Source organism: Neolamprologus brichardi, chromosome 4 (genome assembly GCF_056152115.1).
Source record: "Neolamprologus brichardi isolate AB-2024 chromosome 4, ASM5615211v1, whole genome shotgun sequence".
NCBI lineage: Eukaryota > Metazoa > Chordata > Actinopteri > Cichliformes > Cichlidae > Neolamprologus > Neolamprologus brichardi.
Window position 1 is genome coordinate 16,917,975 of NC_142107.1, and position 25,528 is coordinate 16,943,502.

A 25,528-nucleotide genomic window follows, 5' to 3' on the forward strand; every position below is an offset into this window, starting at 1 on the left:
GTAAACATGTTCACTTACATATTGGCAGCTAAATTTGTACTAACTTGTGTAAGAAGTTGCAATAATGTTGGTGTTCCAGCTATTTTGTAACACGCCTGTAAAAAGATTAAAAAAAAATAAAGTACATTAGATATTTAATTCAGTCCTTCAGACTATTTAAAATTATGAATTTTACATTTTTTTCACATTCCACAATGCAAATTTCCATATATTTTTGTGTCACTGAACACAACCTTTCATCAGCCTAGTCTGGTACGCAATGATTAATGTCTATGTACATGAAATCAATATTTTCTATATTTAAAAGCCAAAAAAAAGTCTACATTACGAGGCTGGATGGGTTGCTGGTGTAGCATAACATTTTTCTAAAAGTCTTACATTACTGGACTACTGTCCCAGTTTTCCATTTATTTCCATTCTTTTAAAATATGTAATTAATTATTACATACATATTAATTAATTATTACATATTAAATATTTCTTTCATGAAAGGTAGTCAAATAACAAAAACTTGGTTTGGTTTAATCATAAAAACTACTGGCTTAAAAAAAGATCAGGATATGGGTTAACAATGCAACAATGTCTTTAAAGCTTTGGTTTCTCAGTCATACTCGCCTGCTTTCAAAGGACAAAATATGAAATTCTAATACAATTTATGCTTCCTATTGAACTACATTAAAAATTCACGCTCATGTATCATGAAAAGATACATTGCTTTTCATGACTAATTTACATTTTGAGCTGTACATTCGGGACATAATTGGTCCATTACTGTTAGCATGTTAGAAAACAATTAGTGCTGATGTTTTTTTAGTGACTTGAAACAAGGCTGTGTTTAACGATCTGTTATGAAAATGTGTATTAATATCACATCAGTTTCCATTTAGTATATCGTACTGACTCCCTAGCCTCGACCCCTACCCCAAACAAGAGTAGAGTCAGGGGTCTAAGAGCTAAACAAATTGAAAGTTGAAAAAAAATGAAATGAGTAAAATGTGTCTAAAATAAAATTATATGTATTGGTAATTTCACAATTAAAAATACATGCACAATACATGTGAATGACTGGCCTTCTTGGTGTATTCATAGGTGAGAAAAGGACATTTTCTGAACAACATGACCTTAATGTAATTATGACCTCTTAATAGCATTTAAATAATAATAATAATAATAGTAAACAAACATTATTTACAGATTGCTTTGAGTTTGAATGCAGAATGCTCAAATGACATATTTAAGGAAAACATAAGTCACACTAGCATAAAAATACACACACACACACATATATGTATACAAAAATAAATTGATTGATAAATTGATTGATAAATAACTGCTGTGGTACAAGTGATCCAGGCACTATGAAGAAAATATTTTAGTTATTTGTAATCATTTCAAAGTATACCTAATAACTCTCTACAAGTCAAACCCTAATTAACAAGACTATGCAATCTTTAAATGAAGTAGATCAAATAATAATAATAATAATGACTCTGTAGAAAATTAGTGAGTCATCAATAATAAAGCTTCCTTCATTGTTAGAGATGTTTTCCTTGGTTTTTGTGTCATCAATTAGATGTGCCACTGACAAGCCATTCATTGTATGAGGTAACACCTAAATGGATAGTGACTCTCATATTTTATCTACCAAAGAAATTATCTTTAGTACTTTTTATGTAAAGCACTCCTTAAAACAGTTTTTTTGTTTGTTTGTCTTCAAAATGGGAGTGGATTTATGTCATCTTAATCAAAACCAGAATTTCAAAGGCAACGGGTCTTTAAGTGTCCTTTGTCCTTTATATACATTCTTGTCAATCATACAAGGATAAACAGTTTTAACAGGCAACAAACATCAAATCCCGACATCAAGCATGCAGTGATCAATTGACTGACTTTGATTAAATCCTTGCTGCCTTTCAAGTGCAGCTAAAGATATTTATTTATTTTCTTTACTTCTTTACCCATTGCTAGGGTATAAATTTCAAACCATATTATGCAAAAAGCATGGTAAGCTGATCTGCTCTTGTTATTTACTGCTATCCTGAAACAAATTTGGCAGCCATTGAAAAAAAGGAGTGCAGCTATGCTTTAACCACTGTCAATAAAAGATGTGGGTCTGCTGAGTTTCAAGTGACAGATCTGTGAGTTCAGAGCTGGAGAGGGACCACAAAACTCCCAGTTTAATTATTTTATTCTTGAAAAGAATGTCTAGAGCAATATTGTTTTAGGGCACCCATATTTCCTTGATTCTGTAGAGACGTATGTGGTTTTACTTCACTGATTTGTGCTGGGTTTGCAGTGAGCGCGAAAGGAAGAAACATCTAAATCACACTGAGGGATAATCTTTCTTTTAAATTGATTGTTAAACCCCTTTGCCTTTTCCTTAGGATTTAGTTTTACAGCTGCACCAACCTCTTTTAATGGTAATTTCTCAGAAATTCAACGGAAATTTAGTTCTATTGTGAAAATCTAAATCAAAATTGATACAGGATTCTGAATATCGAGTCTTCGATCACTGTCCTACCTAGACAGCTAGCCCTATCAAGGCAAGTATAGCGCCAGCTCCTCCATTAACCTGCATTCCTAATTGATAGTGCAAGAGAAGAGTTATTTGAATGGATTACCGTAAAGAGCATTATGGATTAGCTAGTAAGAGACATGGATCTTGAGGGAGTCTTAAATTAGTCACATAAAGTGATTATAAAACATCCATATGGTCGGCAATGATTGAGCTCCCTCCTTATCAAAGCAGTTTAACCCTTCTTGTAATTTCCTCAAAGCATTGATATCAGTTTGGCCTGTTAAACCTTACGTTGGCTGTGATGTGCATGGGCAGAGTACACTATGTTGTGATCAATGCCTAGAGGAAAGAAGTACAACTCACCGTAAACATGGCTTTGGTTTATGTAGATGTCATTGATTACTTAGTTGCCGGGACATCAAGCTGGTAACACATACTGCAGCGAGCATGTGTGAGACCAAAGTCTCTTTAAATCATTATGGTCTTTGAGGAAAGACTGATGCAACGTGCTGTATTCTCTGAATATGACTGACCCATCCATATTTGAAAGATAAAAAGGCTTTTTTAGGCCTTTGATAACATTACTGGTGGGAATGACAGTGCTATAGCAGAATAAAAGAAAATCCCAAACTGCTGCATCATCTGTGGTGCTGTTGCAATTCTCTATTGGTCCATTTCCCATAAATTAACTCATCTGCTTGCCTTTCCCAGGCTGTCATCAGCCTTAATGTACTGCAGTTTTAGTAATCACTTCGCTCACTTGATGATACCTCAGTACATTAATTTGTTGATGAGCTATATCTATTAGAAATATTGCTTTAGAATTTGCACCACTGAAATCAAAAATATACATGAGCCAATATCCTGTACACCTTCTACTACTTTTGTATATAGACTTATGTTAAAAAAAATTAAAAACAAAAGTAAAATTTGAAAAATTTGAAAAGGGGTCGTTTCACTTCAAAATGCTATGCAGCAAATGGGTCAGTTGCACCCGAAAATAATCAAATCCACTAAAAGTGCCTACAGCTTCAGAAGAGCAATGTTAAGAGATTTTTTAAGCATCTTCAGCATGCATAGATAATTTGAAAAATGTAGAATGTGAGACTATGATCAGGAAAAATCCTGTAAAGAAGTAGTGGTGGTCTCAAAGGAACCAATATTGGCTGCTAAGCTACTTCTGAGGAGGGGGAACAAGGCCAAGTACACAGACAAAAATTTCACAGTGTGTGCCTGGAAAATAATCCTATTTATGAGTCCAAGTTTGAGATTTATGGCAGCAACCAAGGGGTGACAAGCAAGAAAGATAATGATAATTCAATGTATCAAACCAACCCGCAACCACGATGGTGAGAATATTTAAGTCTGGGGGTGTTTTTCTCTCTGGAGCAGCACTACAGTGCTTTACTTTCAGGTTAGCATCTGAGTGAAGCATGCATACTGCAGCGTAACTGCATGTTGTCAGATTTTACATAAAAAAGTGCAGATCTCATTGAAGCAAAATGGAAACAAAGGAAATATTTATTCAAACCGCAGGCTTCTCGTTCACACTGTCCAAAGACAACATTATATTAAATTCACCATAAAAGAGCAAAAACAAACTGGAACAAATGCATGATTCCAAAATGTTGACAGTCCTGACAAACATACTTACAAGTCAACCATAAAGCCAATCAACACAGTGCTTGTTCTTATATTGTCATTTCCATTATTTTAATTAAACCCTCTATTTTGTTAATAAAGATGTGCACAGGAAACCAGTCTGTGACTCGGCAATGAGAAAAGCAATCATGGAGAAAATGAATAGAATTTAAAACATGGAAGCCCAGTTTTGACAGACAGCTGTCAGCCATTCATTACAGACTCCCTAATGATTTTTTTTCCACACCGCTGATGAAAGGCTGCAGCACCTTTCTCTGCATGACAGGGGACTTTTCCCATAATGACACCTCAGTTCTTCCATCTTATTACATGCCACTCATTTAGTGAGTCAACTGAAAACAAAACCCCCTGCCTGTACGGGAAATTTCAGTGATAAAACATACTTTAAGCAAGCCACAAAGAAGCTGTTTTTTGTTAATGAGTACACTGCTTTTGAAACCCAGATTTAAGAGATGTAACTGAGTGGAGAAAGCAGGAATATGATGCTTGTTACATTGGTATTTAATTAATGTTTTAAGAAATTTGCAACTATGCTTTATACTCGGCAAGTACTTTTGCTGAACAGTCCAGAGAGGATCTAGCTTTATAAAATTCCTAGAGCATCACTTCTTTTCACATTTTTTAAAAGAGATGGAAATAAATTTGTTTTGTTTCAGCATCCTGTTTGCTCCTTTGTGTTTTACAATTTATTTGAGTCAGTGATTCATTTAATTTTCATTTGGTTTTTATTTACACTTTGACTTGGTGCTTAGGTGTTGATGCCAAAAACTACTTGGTTAGGTTTACAAAAAGGAAAGTGGTTTGGATTAAAATATGCCCCTTTGAAAAGCAATGCTGCATATTGAAAGGAGAACTGACAGACTGTTCTCACAATCAGGTGGATTCTGTAGCATCCACCAAGTAACCCATAAATATGATACACCATTGGCTTTGGCAAAACTGCATTTAGCGATGCCCTGGGAAAGAGAACAGGTCATATATCTAGTTGTTTTACAAACAACTAGATATATCTTTATTAATATGAAAAGGAAAAGTTGTTGTACTTTTAATATTTTATTGGTATTTATCATCACTGTAAGTGGTTCTTAAAAATTTCCAACTGTAGAAAAGTGCAGACTGTACACTCAATACATTTGGCTGCTGTCCCCATTAAGTCTGGCTCCTTAGAAGGACTGTTAGCTTTCTAGCCTGACCAGTGTTTTTAGATAGCTCCGTGGATCTGGTGACTTGCTTGTAGTTGTTGTTCACAGTGACAGTGACTGACACAGTGAAACTCAAACTTCAGTTTCTATACATTTATATTTATTATCGCATTTTGCACCAAGGGAGTGGCACTCCAATTTCGTTGTACTTGTACAATGACAATAAAGGCTATTCTATTCTATTCTATTCTATGACAGATTAATCTGATTTCGATTTTGATATCAACACTGATGGGAGGTTGTTCTGCAGACATGACCCGGTGACCAAAAAACAGCTCATCAGTGGAAGAATGCTCACTCTCCCAGCTCTTGAAGTGATACATCAGGTGACCATGAGCACACTTCTTTCTCCTGAGGCATCGCATTGTCAGATTTCTTCCATCCAGTAAAGCGTAATTTCTGACTGACCAAACAAAAAATAAATACATAGCAAGGAAACACTAGTCTTTATGTACTAATAAAGGTTGCAAAGTGGGATCTAGACCTTCAGCTTTGCTTTAATGTTACAAGGTTCCTGCCGTACTTGGATCTTGAGAAAAAAAGCATATTTATTTGACAGTTTGACAGTTTAAAGTCTATGATCATGACTAAAAGCAATCACTTCAACAGAGCACCATAAAAGGAGAGTGCCTGCATTGGTGAAAGGATTAATCACATCACAAAACCATCTGTCTATGTCCACTGTGTAATGTGACTTGTCATGTGACCTTTCGACTCTGCTGAATGATAATTGCCTCTGTCTCTTACCCTTAGTAGGTTATGACACAGATGACATTTGGTGACTGCACACCTCTGTATAAGTACTTTAAAAGAAGTATGCAAAATACAACACAGATGAGGAGAGTCTGCAAGAGGCATTTATTTTAATTTGGAACATTTGTATTATCTATAGTGGTGACTGAGGCTGGTGTTAAAAACCTGACTGCAGTGCCTCTCTAACTAGAGCGAGATCTACCTTAATGCCTATCACACAGGAGGCTCACTCACATTACATCACAACACGCAGTGTTTTTAACCTCTATTTTTTACTTATAACTTAAAATATTATAACCTCATGAAGAAATAGTTCAAAATATAGCAAAGCAAGTACTCCTCATTATGCATGTGCAAGTTAATTCAAATGGACATCAACGGTAAAAATGCAAATTGTTTGACACTATCATTAGAGCATTTATTTGTTTATCATCCAAAATGTATGTTTGCTCTCTGTGGATTTATCCATTGCATCCTGCATACTAACAGGGATAAAAGTCCTCCCAGCAGTGTAGCTGTCATCTCTTGTTGCAATCTCCTTCCAGTCTGCACCCGTGTTTTCTGTGGTGGACCAAAATGCCTTTCACTCCTTTGATAGCAGAGCACAAGCTCAGCATTACATCCTCTGCCCCTTGTTGAGCCTGAGAGAGTTTGTCCTGTCAGAAACAATAACTTTCCTTTCAAGGCAGGGATCGTTTTATTTCTTAGCGTAGCGATCACACAAGGTGGTTGTTTCCATTTGCCACCCTGGTGTTTCTTTTCATTTCTGCACTCATCGCAGATGTTTCAGTGCCTACAAAAGTTACATTTTGCTTGCATCCTTGCTACCACCAATTGATTTTGTTTTTTACCACCTTGTCCATCCGTAATGGACTTTTGTGTTCTGCAGAAAGAAATGATCATGAGAGACTATGTAGTCGTGATTTCAATCATATCAAGTAAAAATCACTTTATCTTTCTGACCACTAACTACACAGTTCATTTGCATAACAGATTACAACATGTTCTCAATAAATCTGTTCCTTCTGATGCTCCTACTGGCTGTCACTTAGCACCAGATGCTTAAGTGCAACAGCCATGGAAGGGAATATTACATTTGGGCACAGGCCTCAAAGCATCAGCTGACTGATTGAATATTTGCTGTTGAAAAGTCAAATTTGCTGAAGAAGGTAAATTTGTTTGTAGATTATTGTAGTCAAACTCGTCTTGCATTGTCTTTTTGGAGCTAATCTGAAAGTGATAATGTCCTCTTCCTAAATGTGTCAGGTAGCCCACTGGGTCACACAGATATAAACATTCAGCACAGGGAATGACTGCTCTGGTTCACAACTTGTCAATCAGAGCACCAAGGCAGGTTGAGCTGTCACTCAGAAACACGGCGCCGCAGTCCAGTATAATTGAATTAGCTACTGTCTCTTCCTGAAGGTTAATTGGTGGGGAAACCTCTGCTGAGCATGGCAAGGCAATTGACAAAGATAAGAACTGCCGTCTTATCTGTCAGATTTTGTCAGCATATGTGAACTTTATCATTTCTGTAAATGTTAAAACTATAAAGAAGTTAACAAAAAGCAGGTAAATTGAATCCTCATAGATTGTAAATTTTCCATAACTTTGTGTCATGCTCAGAACTGCACAGGAGCTCCTACTTTAGTTCAATATGTCATGAGTCAGCAGCTAGAGACATTGCTGACAGATGCTTTGGCTTGGAGGGCAGAATAACGTGGCAAGTTGATGGTCAGTTGATGGCCTGGAAAATTGCATTTAAACCTTTAGGTGTTATTCCAAGTTGTATCTTACTCTCAAACACAGAATTAAATTAAACTCTACTTCGCTCCTGTCCGTTTGATAAATGCTCTCTATAGTCGAGTTGCTTTTCCTCTGTTCAGCATGCGTTCTGTAGAGCTGACCTGTTATGGTTTTATTACAGGATGGAATTTTTTATTCTGCGGCACAGAGATCACAGCACTTCAAGATGCTGAGGATAGTTGGACAGGATACAGTTTCTGCTTTTTTATTTTCTGCCAACTGTTGTCCTAGGCTGCTTTAATTCTCCTCCAGGGTTTCACTGATGCATCTGTTTCCATCAACGCAGTGTGATTCCATGCCATTCTCCGTGGCTTATCATCTTTATAAGAGGTGTCACCCAAAGTGGAGCTTTTAGTTTGTAATGAGATTTTTTGCTCTCGTCTCAGCTTGAATCGTACTAGGTCATGAGCCTGCTGAAGGACTCTTGATACACTGAAGAACAATAGAGTGAGATATTGGGAATTTACAAGAGATGGCAGGGCAGTAAGTCATTTAAAGTTTTACAAAGTATGACACCTGTGTGGAATACCAAGTAGGAAGAGAGCTGAATGTAACTTTTGAATAGACCAAGAGGCAGTTAAAATTCAGGATGCCTGTGCATGTGTGTATAAGCCCAACCTTTGCACTTGAGGCTTTAATTAACCAAAAAGGATATGTTATTTGACATTTACCACTAATGTATCATCAGCATTAATTGAAATCAACCAATACTTCTGCAATACTAATTATTCCAATGCTAATTTGGAGCTAATTAGCAGGGGCCAGTACTAATTGGCAGCTATAAGATTTTATGTCTGATTTAATTTCAGGAAAACATAAACAATTCTAGGATGCTAAGACAGGAGACATGAATTGTGTTCATTCAACTTTTTCTGGCTTGTTTTCCTCTTTCTTCTTCTTGGTTTTTATTTAAATCTCTTTTTTTTTTCATTTTTACATTATTTTTTTCCACTCTCACTATGTGACAGTAAGCTTTTTTCTTTTTATTATTATAAGGTTATGACCTTACAATATAAAGCGCCTTGAGGAAACTGTTGTTGTGATTTTGTGCACATAAATAAAACAGAATGTAATTGAACTGAATTTTAAATACCTATTAGAATAAGTCTCTGTTTTTATTGTTGTCATTCTAGCTTAATCAATGGAAGTAATACAATTTTTACTATATTTCAGTTTACGTTTCAACACATGCATGAGGAGAAACTAAATCTAAAATGTCCACACGCTACATTTAGAAATAATAGTGCAGAACACAATGCAGGATACCGATGATTCTACCCATGGCAACCTTGCTATACCTCAAACAATCTAAACTGAGCACATGCATATATAAATATGTTTTCTGTAAACAGATATCTGCATATAAATATTCAGGATATGTAGGCAAAGACAACATTTTAATTAAAAGCAGCTTTCTGGTTTCCATTTTTAATCTTAATCTTCAAGTAGTATTTAACAGTGATGTTTGAGCGAAAGAGTTAATGCTGTCTGGAAACCACTGGTGTGACACAAACTTAGCTTTATATTCATCACTTAAATGATGACTGGCAAAGAGTCAAAGTTCCTACCAAGATAACAGAATAGTTTTACTGCTGCCTAGCCAGTAGTTTTCCAGATTGATGGGTACATAGATATCAACAAAAATGAAATGGTCCAATAATTTTCTATTACAAAAGTCTTGATGAGATTGGTTTACTAGAGAGATTCTGATTGGCTAAAGTGAAGGTGCATTTGTGATTGTGATCATCAAAATTGTCCCTATTAAATATAAAACATGTACGGTATTGTTAGAGCTTTTCAGATGAGTCTGAAACAACACTCCAACACTGATAATATCCACATGTAATCCCAATACATCTAATGTACACTACGTGATTAAAAAAATCTCAATTAACCAGGGAGGTCAAACAGAAAACACATCTACTCTTCTTAAATTACTTATTTTCATACTGTATAACTCTTACCAGTACATACTAGTAGTGCTACAGATAAATATTGTTTGGCCTTTTTGTGCAAGTAAAAGAAAAATGTAATTGCCAGGCAATGATGTCATTATATATACAGTGGTCCCTCGCTATAACGTGGTTCACCTTTCGCGGTCTCGCTGTTTCGCGATTTTTTGGGGTGCAATTTTGCATGCTTTTTTTTTTTTCTTAAAGCGCATTGTGTCAATGCACTCATAAATCATCGATCACTAGCAGTGTGACTCTGAAGTGCCGTACTGTATGTTTGTAAGTTTTCTCCCCAACAATGTCGACGAAACGTTTTGCACCCTCAAAAGCAACCGCTGGTGCCTTTGATTCTATAATACTGGAATTATTTTTCTACAAAGGTTTGAACTCTGACAGTGTTTAAACAAGAGACAAAAGTGTGAAAGTGTTTGTGCCTCAGTGAGAAAAGTGTATAAAGAGTGTAGTGAGGGGTTTTACATCCTTAAAACAGGGGTGTCAAACTCCAGGCCTTGATGGCCGGTGTCCTGCAGGTTTTAGATATAAGCCTGGGTCAACACACCTGAATCACATGATTAGTTCATTACCAGTCCTCTGAAGAACTTCAAGAGATGTTGAGGAGGTAATTTAACCATTTAAATCAGCTGTGATGGATCAAGGACATCACACAGCCCAGCCTCGAGGGCTGGTGTCTAAAACCTGCAGGACACCGGCCCTCGAGGCCTGGAGTTCGACACCTGTGCCTTAAAACATATATAATAATTGTAAAAATTAAAGTTGGCTACTTCGTGGATTTCACATATCGCGGGTTATTTTTAGAATGTAAACCCCCGCGATAAATGAGGGACCACTGTAAATATATATTATCTATCTATTGATAGATTCCTGCATTTAATATAAGTGACTGAGATGAGGTTACAGAGGTCATTGCAATGCAACCATTGCAATGGGTACACTGGAGCCTTTAGATGTACCTTGGTAGTTTGGTTGCTAAACTCCTGATGATATTTATTATCTTGGACCAGCTACAGTGCTGTATCAGTTCAGTTTGCTTATCAAACATGGAATTTTTTCACATTATCTTTTTTTTTTTTTACCACCAAAGGAGGTCATATGGAACTTTTTAACAGTATTCAACAAAGGCAGAAATATCGGCTCTTTTTTCCAGGCAATAATCTCAAAGTAATCAATGTATAAGTTAAATATCCTCTCATATAACCTAAAATATATATGCTCTCACTGCGTCTAAGCAATTCAAAAGCCCAGTAAAATGTAATGGTTCCCTTCCCCAAGAGAAGTAGTTCCATTTTAATTCAATTGATTTTGCACTTGTGGTTTCCCATTGCCACGTTTTTCAGTCCCACCAAGATGGTCCCTGAATTTTGAATAACATCAAATAAAAGGCAATCATTGGTATGGATGAGGAGGGCCCTCCGAGACTGGGGCACCTTCACCATGACAAAGACCAAATAGGAAATAAAAGGCGAAACAAGAACAAGTGGGGCCCACAAACTCTAAAACCAGATAATTTGATAGCATACTTTTGTAGAAACCTGGACAATGAAAAGAGAAATGTTTGTTTAGCATGCAGAAGGAAATTGTTTAGACAGACACAGCAGCAAACAGAAGGGGACCGACAGACAGAGATAGCCTGAGATAGAGATAGAGTGGGTGGTGAGGTGTTTGTGGGTTTGCATACAATAAAATGTTTGTGGGGAGAGTGGTGAACTATTTTCAAGAATTGTTTTGTCCATGTGACTTTCAGACACTTTTGTCAAAGTTTGCCTTGAAGCACTGACTCTTGTGGAAGAGAAGCACTGCTTAGGCTCAATGTTAGAGATCACAACTCTCACAGAGTCTAAAGAGTCCAGCTAGAGTGCCATTGCAGCTACAGCTACTTCAATCCTCTCAACATTTTACCTGTTGCGGCATCTACCTGGATAACTTTACAGACACATTCCTTTTCTTAGATTTAGTTGTTTTATAGGCCACCAAAAATCACAGGCTAGGTCCCCATCTGTCTATATGTACAGCAGCTTTTGTATTGTCATATTTTGTAACCTTTTTCATGAAAAAAGGAGCCAACATTTACAGAGTAGAAGTGAGGATGCAGCGAGCAACTGGAACAGAAATTTACAAAGCTGTGTTTGAATCATTCTTCAAAAGCAGGGTTTCAATAGGTTATCCACAGAAGAGGAAAATAAAAAGAAAAGCTTTCATTACCCAGTGCATAACGCCTAAATGGAAAAGAGACTGTGGAATGGCTGCCTGTGTCTGATAGGGGAATATACTCAGCTCTGATGCCTTGGGTGTTCTGGCCTGCTGCACTCAGGGCTAGCACTGGACCATACAGATTGCTGCCATTATGGAAAGTGGGTCTGTGGTGGCAAATAGACCTAAGCACTCACAAAGCAATGTACACTGCTGTAGGCCCATTTGGAGATCTGAATATACAGTATGGAGTGATTTGCATGAAACTAAAGCTCAAAAAATTAATTTTAATGTAGCTTGCTTTGTTTATCCCTTAACAACTTGACACCTCAGGCTTTGATTTTATTGCCATATGTTTTGGATACATTGGGATACAAATAAGTAAAATATTATGCAATATTTAAATGTAAAATCCATGTTTTATTAACTAAAAGTTGCAGTATTAACTATCAGTATAAGGCCATGGTTGTGTTTACCCTTACAAGGGGAACAAGCATGGCTCTAATTTGTGCACTGGTTTCAGTGGTGAGGCAGTGACTCATTTGGAGGCTCGTCTAATTGAGTCATGGCGGATAAAAAAAACACAAGTAATGCATTCTAAAGGTAACTTAAAGCTAAACTTCAATTTAGAGTCTAAAATAATCTAACACCAATGCCATGCTGTGAGCCAGTTTAGGTCAAGCTTGGTCTAATTCTCAGGGTATCAAATATCACAATTTTTGACAAAGCCATTGGCATCTCTGAGATATATACGACATGCCCTTCGGTGCTGGTTTCTTGACACCCTGGGCAGAGAAAGCAAAGACCCAAAAAGTCCCCATGAGGTGGCAGGTATGATAACGTTGGCATAAAATTGCACAGATGTCAACTAGGTGACAGAAGCTTATGCCCTGTGTGGGAGGGCTTGTTTTTATACCTTGTTTTTCTTTCTTTCTTTCTTTTTAATATCCACTTTCTTTTTTACCCACTCTTTGGTTAGGTTGATGCATGAAAAAACTTGGCCATTTTTAGGAAAAGGCCATGAAGTAGGAGAAAATTACCAATGGCTGCACTGTTAACCAAGCATGCTAGAAAATCCTACCAAATAATACCCAGTGCATTCACCTAGCAGTCCTGACCAAGAGTCTGTATGTCACAAGTTGGTTCCCAGATCAGATGAGCTCCATGTCTGCCATAGTGGATCGAGGAATAAAAATACAGCCTTTCCTTAGAAAATCACCAGATATTCTGCAGAGCTGTATTTTTCATATTCATTTCATGGAACATTTGATTTGGAACCTCTTTCCTCCCAGGGGTTTTCAGAGTGTTCTTTTCTTCAGTGCTCCTCTGCCACTGCTCTTTTGTCATCATGAAGGTGGTTTTGTAATGGCAGCCTTTGGCATTCTGTTCCAGTGTCCTCCACCACAGCATTTATTTCTGCTCTTTATCTGCACTTGAATAGCTGAGTAGTGCTTTTACTTGATTATCTTAGCCTCATTGCAGATAATTGCTTAGTACTGTGTGAACCAAGGAGAACTGTAATTGAAAACTGTTTCTCTGCACCTAAATTGCCCTTCATTTGTGTCGCAAAACGATGTCTTTTGATGCATTTTTGAATAAAATTTGGGCCCTTTGCTTTTAAGTGATTATAAGGACAGATTTGCGGACATAACTTGAAAGATCAATAAATAGAACTCAATTGTGAAACAGCATAAAATCCTCAAACTGCCTGACACTAAACAAAATATTATGAAAGGTAATTCAAAGCCCTGTTTCCATATATACAGTAAACACCTTGCTGTGCTCTGCATCTATCTACCACGTTTGGTCGAGCGATAATGTCGTGGAAATGCTGAAATGACAATGAAAACATACGAGCTTTGTACCTGCCGATTTTATCAACTATAAAAGGAAAAACAGGCTAATGTGTATATTTAAAATTACATATAATCTCATCCTCTAGGCAACAGATATCAAAGCCATTTTATTGTCTGGGCAACATGCTGCCCACTTTAATCGTAAGTCGGCCACAACTTTGAAACTTTCTCTCACTGTAAAGTTTAATCACACTTTTATTCCCTTGGATATATTAATATAAAATAAAATCAAATAAAAATAAAAATAAACACATTTCCAAAATTATGTTTCAGTTTTTTAATAAATTTGCTAAATTACATTTATAAAATCAGTTCTGGTAGCTCATTGGCCAAATGGGTTGTAATTATAAAGCTTAAACTTTTTGTTAATTCACAGAAAACTGTTTTTTGTGACCTGTTTTGAAAAAAAAAATCTATATTAGATGGTGAAAAAACAACATTTGCTTCTTTCATTTAATTGTTTATGAATTACTTAATTACTTTGGTGTAGTATGAATGGTCATGGAGGAGGCCTGTAGAAAATGTATGCCCCCATTCACATTTTCCAAACTTGTCCAGTGGCCGGATTGGAATCCATGCCAAGCTGATTCTAGTCCCCAGGCCTTATGTTTGACGCCTCCGTTCTAGACCAACTTAAATCAGTTTTAAATATACAAAGCCCTGGGTAACAGTACTAATGTCCAATGTCAGTTTATCAGTATGCTGAGTATTTTCAATTTTTGAAATAATTAAGAGCTGGAACACATGAAAACATGCAGAAAAATCATTCTGTAATATATGAGCGTCAATTGTGGAATTTCAACCATGGGCACTGTACAGTACTACACTCACCAGAACAAGAAGGTTTTGGCCAGGTCTGGTTACATCTGTGTGTTCTCCCTGTACTTGTGTCAGTTTCCTCCTGGTAGTCCAGCTTCCACCCACAGACATCCATGTTAGGTTAATAGGTGATTCTAACTTGGCTGTAGCTGTGGATGTGAGAGTGTGTGCTTGTCTTGTCTTCCTGTGATGGACAGCCAACCTATCCAGAGTGTGCCTTTCCACTCACTCAAAGTCAGCTGGGATAGGCCACAGTCCCTGTACAATTCTAAGTTTGATAAGCGTAAAGAAAATGGATGGATGAATGACGTTTCTTAACCTTAACCAGACCCAAGACAACACATCTTTCTCTATCACCATGTTACATAACCCTACCACACAGTCCTCAGGAAAAATGAATCTCCATCACCCACTCCAACTTACTTACATACAGCAAAATTACAGCTTTTCTTTCCCTTGAAAGACAAATATATATATATATATATATATATATATATATATATATATATATATATACACTAAACATAATTTGGCAACACTTGCATTCACACAAATTAACTCACAAAGCAAATTAGCAGCAAGTAAAAGTCATTACAAGCAGACAGTTATTCAATTGAGACATGAGGATGTACACTAACTGAATGGTAAGCCATCATTTGCACTCCTGCCATTATTATGACCTAAAGTATTTGCCTCATAACAAATGGTTATTGATGCTCATCCTATTAAAAGACAACAAGGCAACAGATTAGGGATTACTATTTAGTGTAGACAGGAGCACCATCGGGGAGGGCAGGAGGAGCACATGCCACCCGGACGGACATTTCCAAAACTGGAAATTGTGTTTTTTGGTGTGCCACCCCAAGACTTTTAGTCGCCCTCATCTTTTTTAAAGAAAAAATTCTGGAGGCACCCCTGAGTGTAGAGTGTATGATAAGCAAAACTACAAATAGTGTGACTGTAATGTGATAAACCTACACAAAGGTCAAATGACAGCATGAATGGTCTTTAAATCCACAGTGGCATGTGTGGTTTCAAGTTGAAGTATATTCTTTCTGCCATAAACTGTCACATCTACTTGAGAGTAGAGCCATGTCCTCTAACACACAAAAGCACATTCTCACTCCAGGTGACTCCTAATTCCCCACAATAAGCCCACTTGAGAAGATTTTTGTAGTTTATATTTTGGTTGTAGTATCTGCATAATTAAAGTCCAGTTAGTTTTCTCACAATATAATTTGTGTTAACTACGCTATACAATAAAATGATATTGAAGTTTGGCGTAAATAATTAGAAAGGCTGGTAACCACATAATTAACTGTGTTCAAATTAATATAGAAATTGCCCATTATAGGTTCGACTGATTAAAATGCATAAACAGTTGGCTTTAACAAGTAGACAGATGAAATTCTTTCTCTCACATTGGAACAGTTAATATATTTGGTTTCCACAAAAACATCATTTAGACAGCAATTAGGTACAAATATGGCCACACTGCAAGTTAAAATTGATCCAGGAAATTGTTTTAATGACATGCTATTATAGGTGATTGAGGTTTTCCCCACCACTGTATACCTGCGCGGCAGACATTTTTTTTATTTCTTTGTTAGCAGTAGGAAATCGACCCTTGAGCAATTAAACACTGTAATGGATACTGTAATACTGAGTTGTGATGTAACAGAATATGACTGTGCTCTGGAATGGAACTGAATGTATTACTACAATTTATTCCAAAGCTATGAAATTTTCAAAGAGAAAATAATACACTCAGTGTTTAAGTATTTTTATTATTTTATCATTGAAAAGTTGTGTATATAAGCTATAAAACCCTCTCGGTATGTTTACCATATGTCGGGGTTTTGGAGGAACAGCACTACTATGTTATCTAACAACTAGAATATTTGTGTACAATGACAAAATAGGATCAAGTGCTTTTTTTAAACTTTACTTTTTAACTTTATTAAAAAAAATATGACTCAAAATGTTCAGTAAAATCTCAGAAATCTAAGAGCAGAATAAAGTTATCTTAACCCAAATTCTGGAATGAGATATGTTACCATAAAGTCTTCAACAGTGAAATAGTATCAACTGTACAAAGAGTAAAAACAGCAATCAAAAGAGATGTTACAAAAGAAAACTGACGAGTTTGTATAAAAAAAAAAAAACCTGCAGAATTAAAAGTGAGAGTTGCTGCTCACTTTCCCATTCCCTCACGCAAAAGATTTTAATTGAATTTTAACACTATGGTAATCACACCTGCTACATGATTTCCCTCTTTCCTCAAATATAATCCAGCGCTCAGAAAGATTTTAATTTATTCATGAAGGTTTTCAGAGAGAGAAACTAAATACATGATGCAAATTGTCATTTTGCATGGTACTGTATAATTGATTTAATGCAGCTTCTTAACATTGGCCTCCCTCAGTTGCATCTGACAGGCCTCAGGTTAATGGTGTGAAAACAGGGACACTGCTTCCCCCAACCTGTCAAGTGGTAATTGGTCAACAGTCTTCTTTAATAGCAGGCTGCCATAGGCAACAGCAAACACTTCTTAAATGGTGTACAAAATAATTGGTGAGGAATAAACAAGGAGGGCTTGAGTAAGTGTACTTAATGTCAACTGTGTGTCCCTTTCTGTATTTTACAGGTTATTCATCCATGCACACCAGAGAAGCTAAGGATGCAGGAAACTGGCAGAAACAACAAGATGAGACCATTTAATGATGGTACCCACTAAGGAAAAAAGCACAAGCCAAGTTGAGGTGCTGGATGCTCTTTTAAGTGTTGCCACAAGTTCACTGCAGGCAAGCCTCAATCTGAAAGCAGATTTTTCTAATTGATACATGGCGATAACATCCAGTATCACACATCTATCAATGAAGAGGAGGCAAATAAAAGGATTGTCTCTGGCCCTGAGATTAGCTGAACAGCTGTACTGAAGCCGCAGCGGTATCACACCCCTTTGATTCTTTTGGCCCTGCACATGACTCTCAAAGAAGCACCAATGGCCTGCAGCTTAGGCATGGTGATGAGTGCCTTGTTTTGGTCTGTAGCCATTGTATATTTGACTCATATTGGCAGAGTCAGTGGAGATTGCTGGTTAATTGAGGGTGAAAAGGGCTTTGTATGGCTCGCAATTTGTAGTCAAAACCAGCCACCTTATGAGGCCATCCCACAGCATATCAACAGCACCATTGTGGACCTTCGTCTGAATGAAAACAAAATCAAAAGTATCCACTATTCTGCCCTTAGCCGCTTTGCCAACTTGACCTACCTGAACCTGACCAAGAATGAAATCTCCTACATAGAAGACGGGGCCTTTTCTGCTCAGTTTAACTTGCAAGTCCTTCAAATGGGCTTCAACAAGTTGCGGAACTTGACAGAGGGGATCCTCAGGGGTTTAGGAAAGCTGCAGTACCTCTACCTCCAGGCAAACCTGATTGAGACTGTGACACCTAATGCCTTTTGGGAATGCCCCAACTTAGAGAATATTGACCTCTCCATGAACCGAATCCAGCAGTTAGATGGGTCTACGTTTGCCAGTTTAACTAAACTCACCACCTGTGAGTTGTACACAAACCCCTTCAACTGCTCATGTGAATTACTTGGTTTTGTCAAATGGCTCTCAGTTTTCCCAAACAGAACAAATGAACGAATGGTTTGCGACTCGCCACCCGGGGTCTCCGGTTATAGCTTACTGAGCCAGATTCCTAACAATCCAAACTATCGAAATGCACTGTACATGCTTACCAAAGTGTGCACCGATGAATATGTAACACCATTTATAACTGTGCCCATTGAGTCAACAACACTACCACCAGACTCAACCCTTTGTGGAGTGGAAGACTGTCCATCAGGCACAGAACCAGAAGACACTACCATCAGTACACCTGAAAATGATGTTCAGGGAACTCCTCTGATGAAAGTGAAGCAAGTAACACACACAGGTGCTATCATCACTGTTCAGATTCCTCATCCCTATAAGAAGATGTACATCTTGGTTCTTTATAACAACAGTTTTTTCACAGACATTCAAAACCTAAAAGATATAAAAGAGGACATTGAATTAAAAAACCTTAAACCCCACACCAACTACACATATTGTGTTGCTTCAATACGCAATTCTCTTAGACACAACCACACATGTCTGACAGTCTCTACTGGCCCTCGAAATGGAAAGGACATAATTGTGAAACCTCCGACTGCTACTCACTACATTATGACAATTTTGGGCTGCCTATTCAGCATGGTTATATTTCTTGGAGTTGTGTACTATTGCTTGCGAAGAAAGCGCCAACAAGATGAAAAGCACAAAAAATCAGGAAGCTTAAAGAAAAACATAATGGAACTTAAATATGGACAAGAGCTTGAGGGTGGGACTATATCTCGAATGTCGCAGAAGCAGTTGTTGGCAGGAGAGAGCATGGCACGTATGCCATACTTACCATCTGCAAGTGAAATGGAGCAGTACAAATTTCAAGAGATAAGTGATACTCCTAAGATGATGAAAGGAAATTACATGGAGGTGCGAAGTGTGGATCACCATGACCGCCGGGAGTGTGATATGGGAATGGCTGGGAATAGTCAGGGATCAGTGGCAGAAATTTCCACAATTGCAAAAGAGGTGGATAAAGTCAATCAGATAATAAACAACTGCATAGATGCTTTGAAGTCAGAATCCACCTCTTTTCAAGGAGTGAAATCTGGAGCAGTATCCACTGCAGAGCCCCAGCTTGTACTAATATCAGAACACCCACAGAATAAATCGGGCCTTCTGTCTCCAGTGTATAAGGATAGCTACCACCACTCTCTGCAGAGACATCGGTCTTCTGATGTCTCTCCAAAGAGGCCCAGTACAGCTACAGGAGGGCCCATGAGAAGCCCCAGGCCTTATCGTTCTGAATCCAAGTATATAGAGAAAACTTCTCCAACAGGAGAGACCATCCTCACTGTAACACCTGCTGCTGCCATCCTGAGGGCCGAGGCAGAAAAGATCCGTCAGTACAGTGCCCACCGACACTCCTATCCCGATGCTCAGATAGAGGAGCTCGAAGGACCTGACAGCCACAAGTCCTCCATGTTGGAGCCTCTTACTCACTCCCGCTCCAGAGACTTAACATATTCACAGATGTCCTCTCAGTACCACAATCTAAGCTATTCCTCCAGTCCCGAATACTACTGCAAACCTTCACATAGCATCTGGGAGCGTTTCAAACTCCACCGGAAACGGCATAAAGATGAGGAGTACATGGCCGCAGGGCATGCACTGCGTAAGAAAGTCCAGTTTGCAAAGGATGAGGACCTCCATGATATTTTAGACTACTGGAAAGGCGTATCATCCCAACAAAAATCGTAACCTATCTAGTTTTTGGTTTTTTTTAGTGGACTACACATTGCAGAAATGACAGAACCACCTCATCTGACAACTGAATCAGTGGATACTTCCATAAAAGAATTAACTTCTCACTCACACGTACCACATTCTCTTTCGACTGTGAAGAAAATGGGGTTAAGATTCTTTCAATTTGTCTTATTATGTAAAGCATTCACGGGAAAAATTATATTGCAAATAAATAATATATATGTTAAAATGGATAATAGGTTTTTTGGGTATCGCATGGCCAAGTCCTGTGACAGTGGATTTGCTGTTGTGTAATATGAAACTATTATATGAAGATATGTCTACTGAAACCTCAGTATTTTTTGAAGAACTGTTCAGACCCTCAATTTGAACTTTTTTTCTTCCCTCCTTGCATATATTTAATTCAAAACTATGTACAGATTTGACTTTCTATATTTGCAGTGTTTTCTGTGTAAATGGAAAAGTGTTAGTGGATGAATCAGGTTTAACAAATGGAGCGCTGATCATTTAGGTGATCTTGTCTATAAAAAACCGCAAGCCCCACTTTAAAACCATGAGATCATTTATCATTTTATCATTATCAATGCCTGATTTCTGTTTTTCTTTTTTTGTTTGTTTGTTTTGTTTCTATGAAGGCTTTTACATCTTTTACATGATTCAAATGGATTAAGTACCCTGAATCACTTAGTAAGACTTGAAAGACTTCAAAAGTGCAGTATATGTCATACTTTAGTGATGTTCTCTTCGTTTCACGAACCACCATTTGTAACTTTAGTACCAAAGTAAAAAAAAAAGGCTGAAATGTTTACAATATTTCTGCACGGCCTGGGGATCATAACATGCAGTGGGTCCATGAAGATTTTGCTTTTTCTGTCTTATCAGTTACTTCTTCAAAAGAGAAACATTGGGAAATCACAATATCTACACACAGGATGTGGTGTCCAAGCCTACTATTAATCACTAATATTTCAAAGAGAAGACGGCTATACTTTGTCACCTGTCATTTAGGTACATGGACAGATGTTGTGCCCTGCAGGAGAGCCCGATGGATGAATGTAACAGATATGTATTTTGATCTGTCTATGGCAGCTTTTTATGTATATTTTCAAGGAAATATTTATTTAATGTTATAAACTACGGTGTTTTTGTTTTTCCCTTTGCTTCAATATTTCTTCCAGTGTATTATATTGCATAATGTCTGATCCAATAAATGGAGGAAAGTAGTTGGTTTTTCAGATGGGCCGTGTTGCTTGCTGAGAGGTTTCATTTTATTTTTTATCTGCTAGGCTATTAAATCTTTTTGTATATTATGAAAGCTTCATACCAGGCAAATATCAACAGCTAGAGTGAAATTTGAGAATGTGAAACTGAATCCTCTGACTTACTGGCTGTGAATTTGTATATTTTGAGTTTTTTTTTAAATACATATAATACTTAACACTTTTTTCTTTCTAAGTTGTTTATATAAATCATTCCAAACAGGCTCATGATGATTTATCACATATTTATCAATAATTAGTTGCTTCTCTCTTGCTCATTTTGAAGAAGGGCAATGATGTAATGTATCTTCAATGTAGGATTTGGGTTTATTAAAGAATTTGTGGTAACATTTTACATAATTTACTCTATAGTCGTGATTTCAAAGTGTTCTCATCGCTGTCAATTTAAGGAAACAAGGAAAACTGCTTATCCAAGTAGAGGCAGTTTTATTTTAATTTATCTCTCTGCATGTGTTCACTCATCCAGTGGATTTTTTTTTCTTACAAAATGCAAATTAATGTACATTTTCCATCCGTCCAAGTTTTATATGAAAATTAAAAGTCAGTTAATCTGAATAAAAACAGTTGATGGACAGTCTAGTATTGAAGATGCAGAAGAAGAAAATGTAGTGAGATCAAGTAGCTGAAAGAGTCATTAGTCAAACTTCAAATGAAAAAAAGCAATTTGGAAGTAATTTCCATTTATGTAAATATAACATCTTGATTTGCTTTTTGCATTATTTTGAGAGACATAAAGTCTCCTCATTGCTTCACACAGATCAGATCTGTTCACTTGACACATATTTGACACTAAGTCTGTCTCCACCGCACTTGGTGCACTTTTTGTTTTCACTGATTTACAAATCCATCTTTCTTAGCCAAGCGCAAAACCCTTTACACTTAACAGATCAAATTACAACCAGTTGGTTATCTTTTTCTGGGTACGAATCCAACCCTATTGCAACAATCCGAGTTAGATAAAAGAGGCTGTAGTCCTCAGATGGCTGATGACGCATCAGCTAAAATATGGTCAGAATTTTCCTCTGTGGGAGCAGGAAACATTTCTTGTCAGGTGTCTCCTTGCTGCTGTTTCTAAAAAAAAACACCACATGCATTTCTTAGTAGCGTACAAATGCCAGCCCTTCAAATGCAAATGAATATTAAACAATAGATGATCAATTAATTAAAACGTGAAAGAATGGCAGACATATGCTGTTATGTATGAATTTTGTATTAAGGTGAGAATTGAGCGTTTACAATCTGACAATAGAGCTAACCTGAGGAAAGAAAATTGTCTGGTGAAAAATGTTTTCATCAGCTCTTTCTTTTCATCCAACACTGAGTGTGTAAGTGTAACTGCAGGCATTTATTACCCTATTTATATTTTTCCTGTCATAATTCTGTGTCCATTTCATCTAAGTGTGTCATGAAGCTGTTTCTATTCATTAATGTGAAATGAAGCATTCATGAGCCTGATGTGAATGTCTTATATAAGCACCTTGTAAAGTGTTAACTGGGTTGTCTGACTTAATACTTCAACCGCCTTAAGATTTTGGGATACTGTATGTGTACAAGAGTAAACTTCCTTTTGTTTTATTTCCAATGTTGATACTGTTGTTAAGTCTCCATTTGTTATTTTTTATAAAAAGCATTTCAGTATCTCATGAGAGCTGTCAGGTTTCTTGTTCATTTAGCTATTTAGCAACCTGTTTTTATACTGCATATTGTAGCACTTCTGTGTCTAATAAGAGTTTTAAGTGTTGAGAAAACCTTTAGAAAGATCAACAGTTGTTGTCCAAGTGCATCAAAACAAACAAGAGCACAAAATGTGTTTTTTTTTTAATTTTATTTCTTAATACTATGTTATCTGCTTTCAGACAAAGTACTGTGAAATAAAGTTAAGGGTGCACATGCAGTGTACACTCAGCATCTTTATTATAAGCTGTTATATCAGATTTGCTCCATGTAAGTATTGCACTATAAATTAATGCAACTGGCTTATATAAGTAACCTAAGGGGTAACTGTTTGAAATTGGGTATAACTTCCCATTTAACTTGTGCTATAAGAAATGGTTACCCAAGATTTTTTGCCATGATGACTAACTCTGTATACGTAAACTGCCTGATGCAGTTTATACTCATGATAATAGATCAGCTTGACCTACTGAACAATCGAGTCAAACAGCATTACCATTTCTTGGATATCCCGTGGACCTCAGTGTGCAGGTTGCCTCCCTGAATTTGGCTGCAGTAAATGCATACCTTTTTGCCTGGAATATATATTTGAATTCCCCATCCCCCTAGTGCAGGGGTTGGCAACCTGCGGCTCCGGAGCCTCATGCGGCACTTTAGTCCTTATAGTGCAGCTCCACGTGGTTTGGGAAAAAAAATAATTAGTATTTAGCTGAAGTGTATCTTATTTATGTTAGTTCTTTTTTTAACTTGTAGTTCTGAATAGAAAGATTATTGTGATTTTGAAATATAAAAATAAAATTATATTCTATTATTTTTTCATCGCTCAAAATAAGCGTCACACTCGTGGAAGCCGGTATACCCGCCGCAACGCTATGCATTTATCGAGACTTTCAACCCCAGGTTGGCCAGTTATGGATCTTTGGATCCACATTATGTCAGCAGCTATTCTCCACCGTGAACCATGTTAAAAACAAACACCGCTCACGCCTCGCAGATGAAAGCTTACAGTCCTGCGTGAAGAGGAAAGTGACTTCGTACAGCCCTGATTTGCAGAGGTTCAGGAGCAGAAGTCCCATTGTAAACATACCACGGCAGACCCGACGAGTTTTGCATGAACATGCTTTTCAGCATCTCTTTATTGACCACTTTTCACACAATAATAATAATAATAATAATAATAATAATAATGACTATGAATAACAAGAATATATTACTTTAGGCAGATTTCAAAGCATTCAAGGTTACCTTACACACTCAAAAAAATTATTATTCGCCCTCAAATAAACATGAAGCCATCATTTTTGAATAAAATGCAACTGAACTATATGAAAACAAAGGTTTATTTATTCAAATAATCATACAACATCATTAATCATTGAAAATGTGCTTGAGTGTATACCAATGAGGTAAATTTATATGGAAAGTTTACATGTTATTAAATTGGTTAAAGTCAGAATGGGCATGTTTTCTTCTGTTTGAGTAGACAAAAGAAGAGGATTTATATGACAGGTCAACTATTGTTTATCATTATTTTTATTATATTTTTGTTCCATAAATATATATAAATTAAAATTAAAAAGAAATATATAAATTTAACACTACCAAATGATGTGGAAACACCAATTGCTACAATATTTAATTATTAATTATTAATATGATTAATTCAACAATTAAATTTTTTGTTACTTAACAATATGACCTTGCTCTTCTTCAAGCCAGCATGTTTTTCCTGTGGATATTACAGTGTAAATTTTTAAGCATGTAAACAGATTTTTTTGTCACTCTATTCATACTCATGTTGTGGCACATTGTGACATCACATATGTTATAATGGACATTTGGATCACTAAAATGCATTAAAATCCTGTAAACTTGCAGTTCCTGATGGCGAAACATCACATTTGCCAAAAATCACATAATCTCCTTTCATCTTGGTTATGCTTGTCTAACTAATTTTGTCTGCAAATTTCTTTATCCAGCAGATATGTTTCTATGCTCACCTAGTCACACATTGTAATGTGATTAAGGTAATGAGGACACTAAGTACTGAGTGATGGATTCTATTTTCTAAACCCATGTTGCTGGTTATGTTTACAGAATGTCATCTTTCCAGGCCATTTTACACCCATCACACAGGGACAAAAGGAGAACCAAAAAACATTTTGTTTCAATAGACCAAAACATAATGTAGCTACTGTTGCAAAAAATCAGCCACTGCCGTGACGGCACAGTTTTCACTGTGAGAGACTGCAAAAGGCTTTCAAAAGTTTACTTTCTCTTTCACAAAAAATAAAGCCTCACAAGTCAGAATTGTCATATTTCATTTTATTAATTTTGCTCATCCTATTTGTGCTTTGGGAAAGCCAGTATAAGAATTAAAGGGAACAAGTTATGCTAATTTCCAACCCTGTGTTTGTTTTGTTACTCTCACGCAAA

General features: G+C 36.8%; 1 protein-coding gene across 2 annotated transcripts in view; it reads left to right on the top strand.

Moving 5' to 3' along the window:
- The window catches only part of elfn1a (extracellular leucine-rich repeat and fibronectin type III domain containing 1a), a 76,480-nt gene extending 53,175 nt beyond the window's left edge, over positions 1–23,305 (top strand). For both annotated transcript variants that reach the window (XM_006798193.2, XM_006798194.2), the window contains exon 3: positions 17,424–23,305. In XM_006798193.2, coding sequence (XP_006798256.1) covers positions 17,760–20,132 — 2,373 coding nt within the window. In that variant the 5' untranslated portion in view covers positions 17,424–17,759 and the 3' untranslated portion in view covers positions 20,133–23,305. The remainder of the gene's footprint in view (positions 1–17,423) is intronic.
- The last annotated feature ends 2,223 nt before the right edge of the window (positions 23,306–25,528 follow it).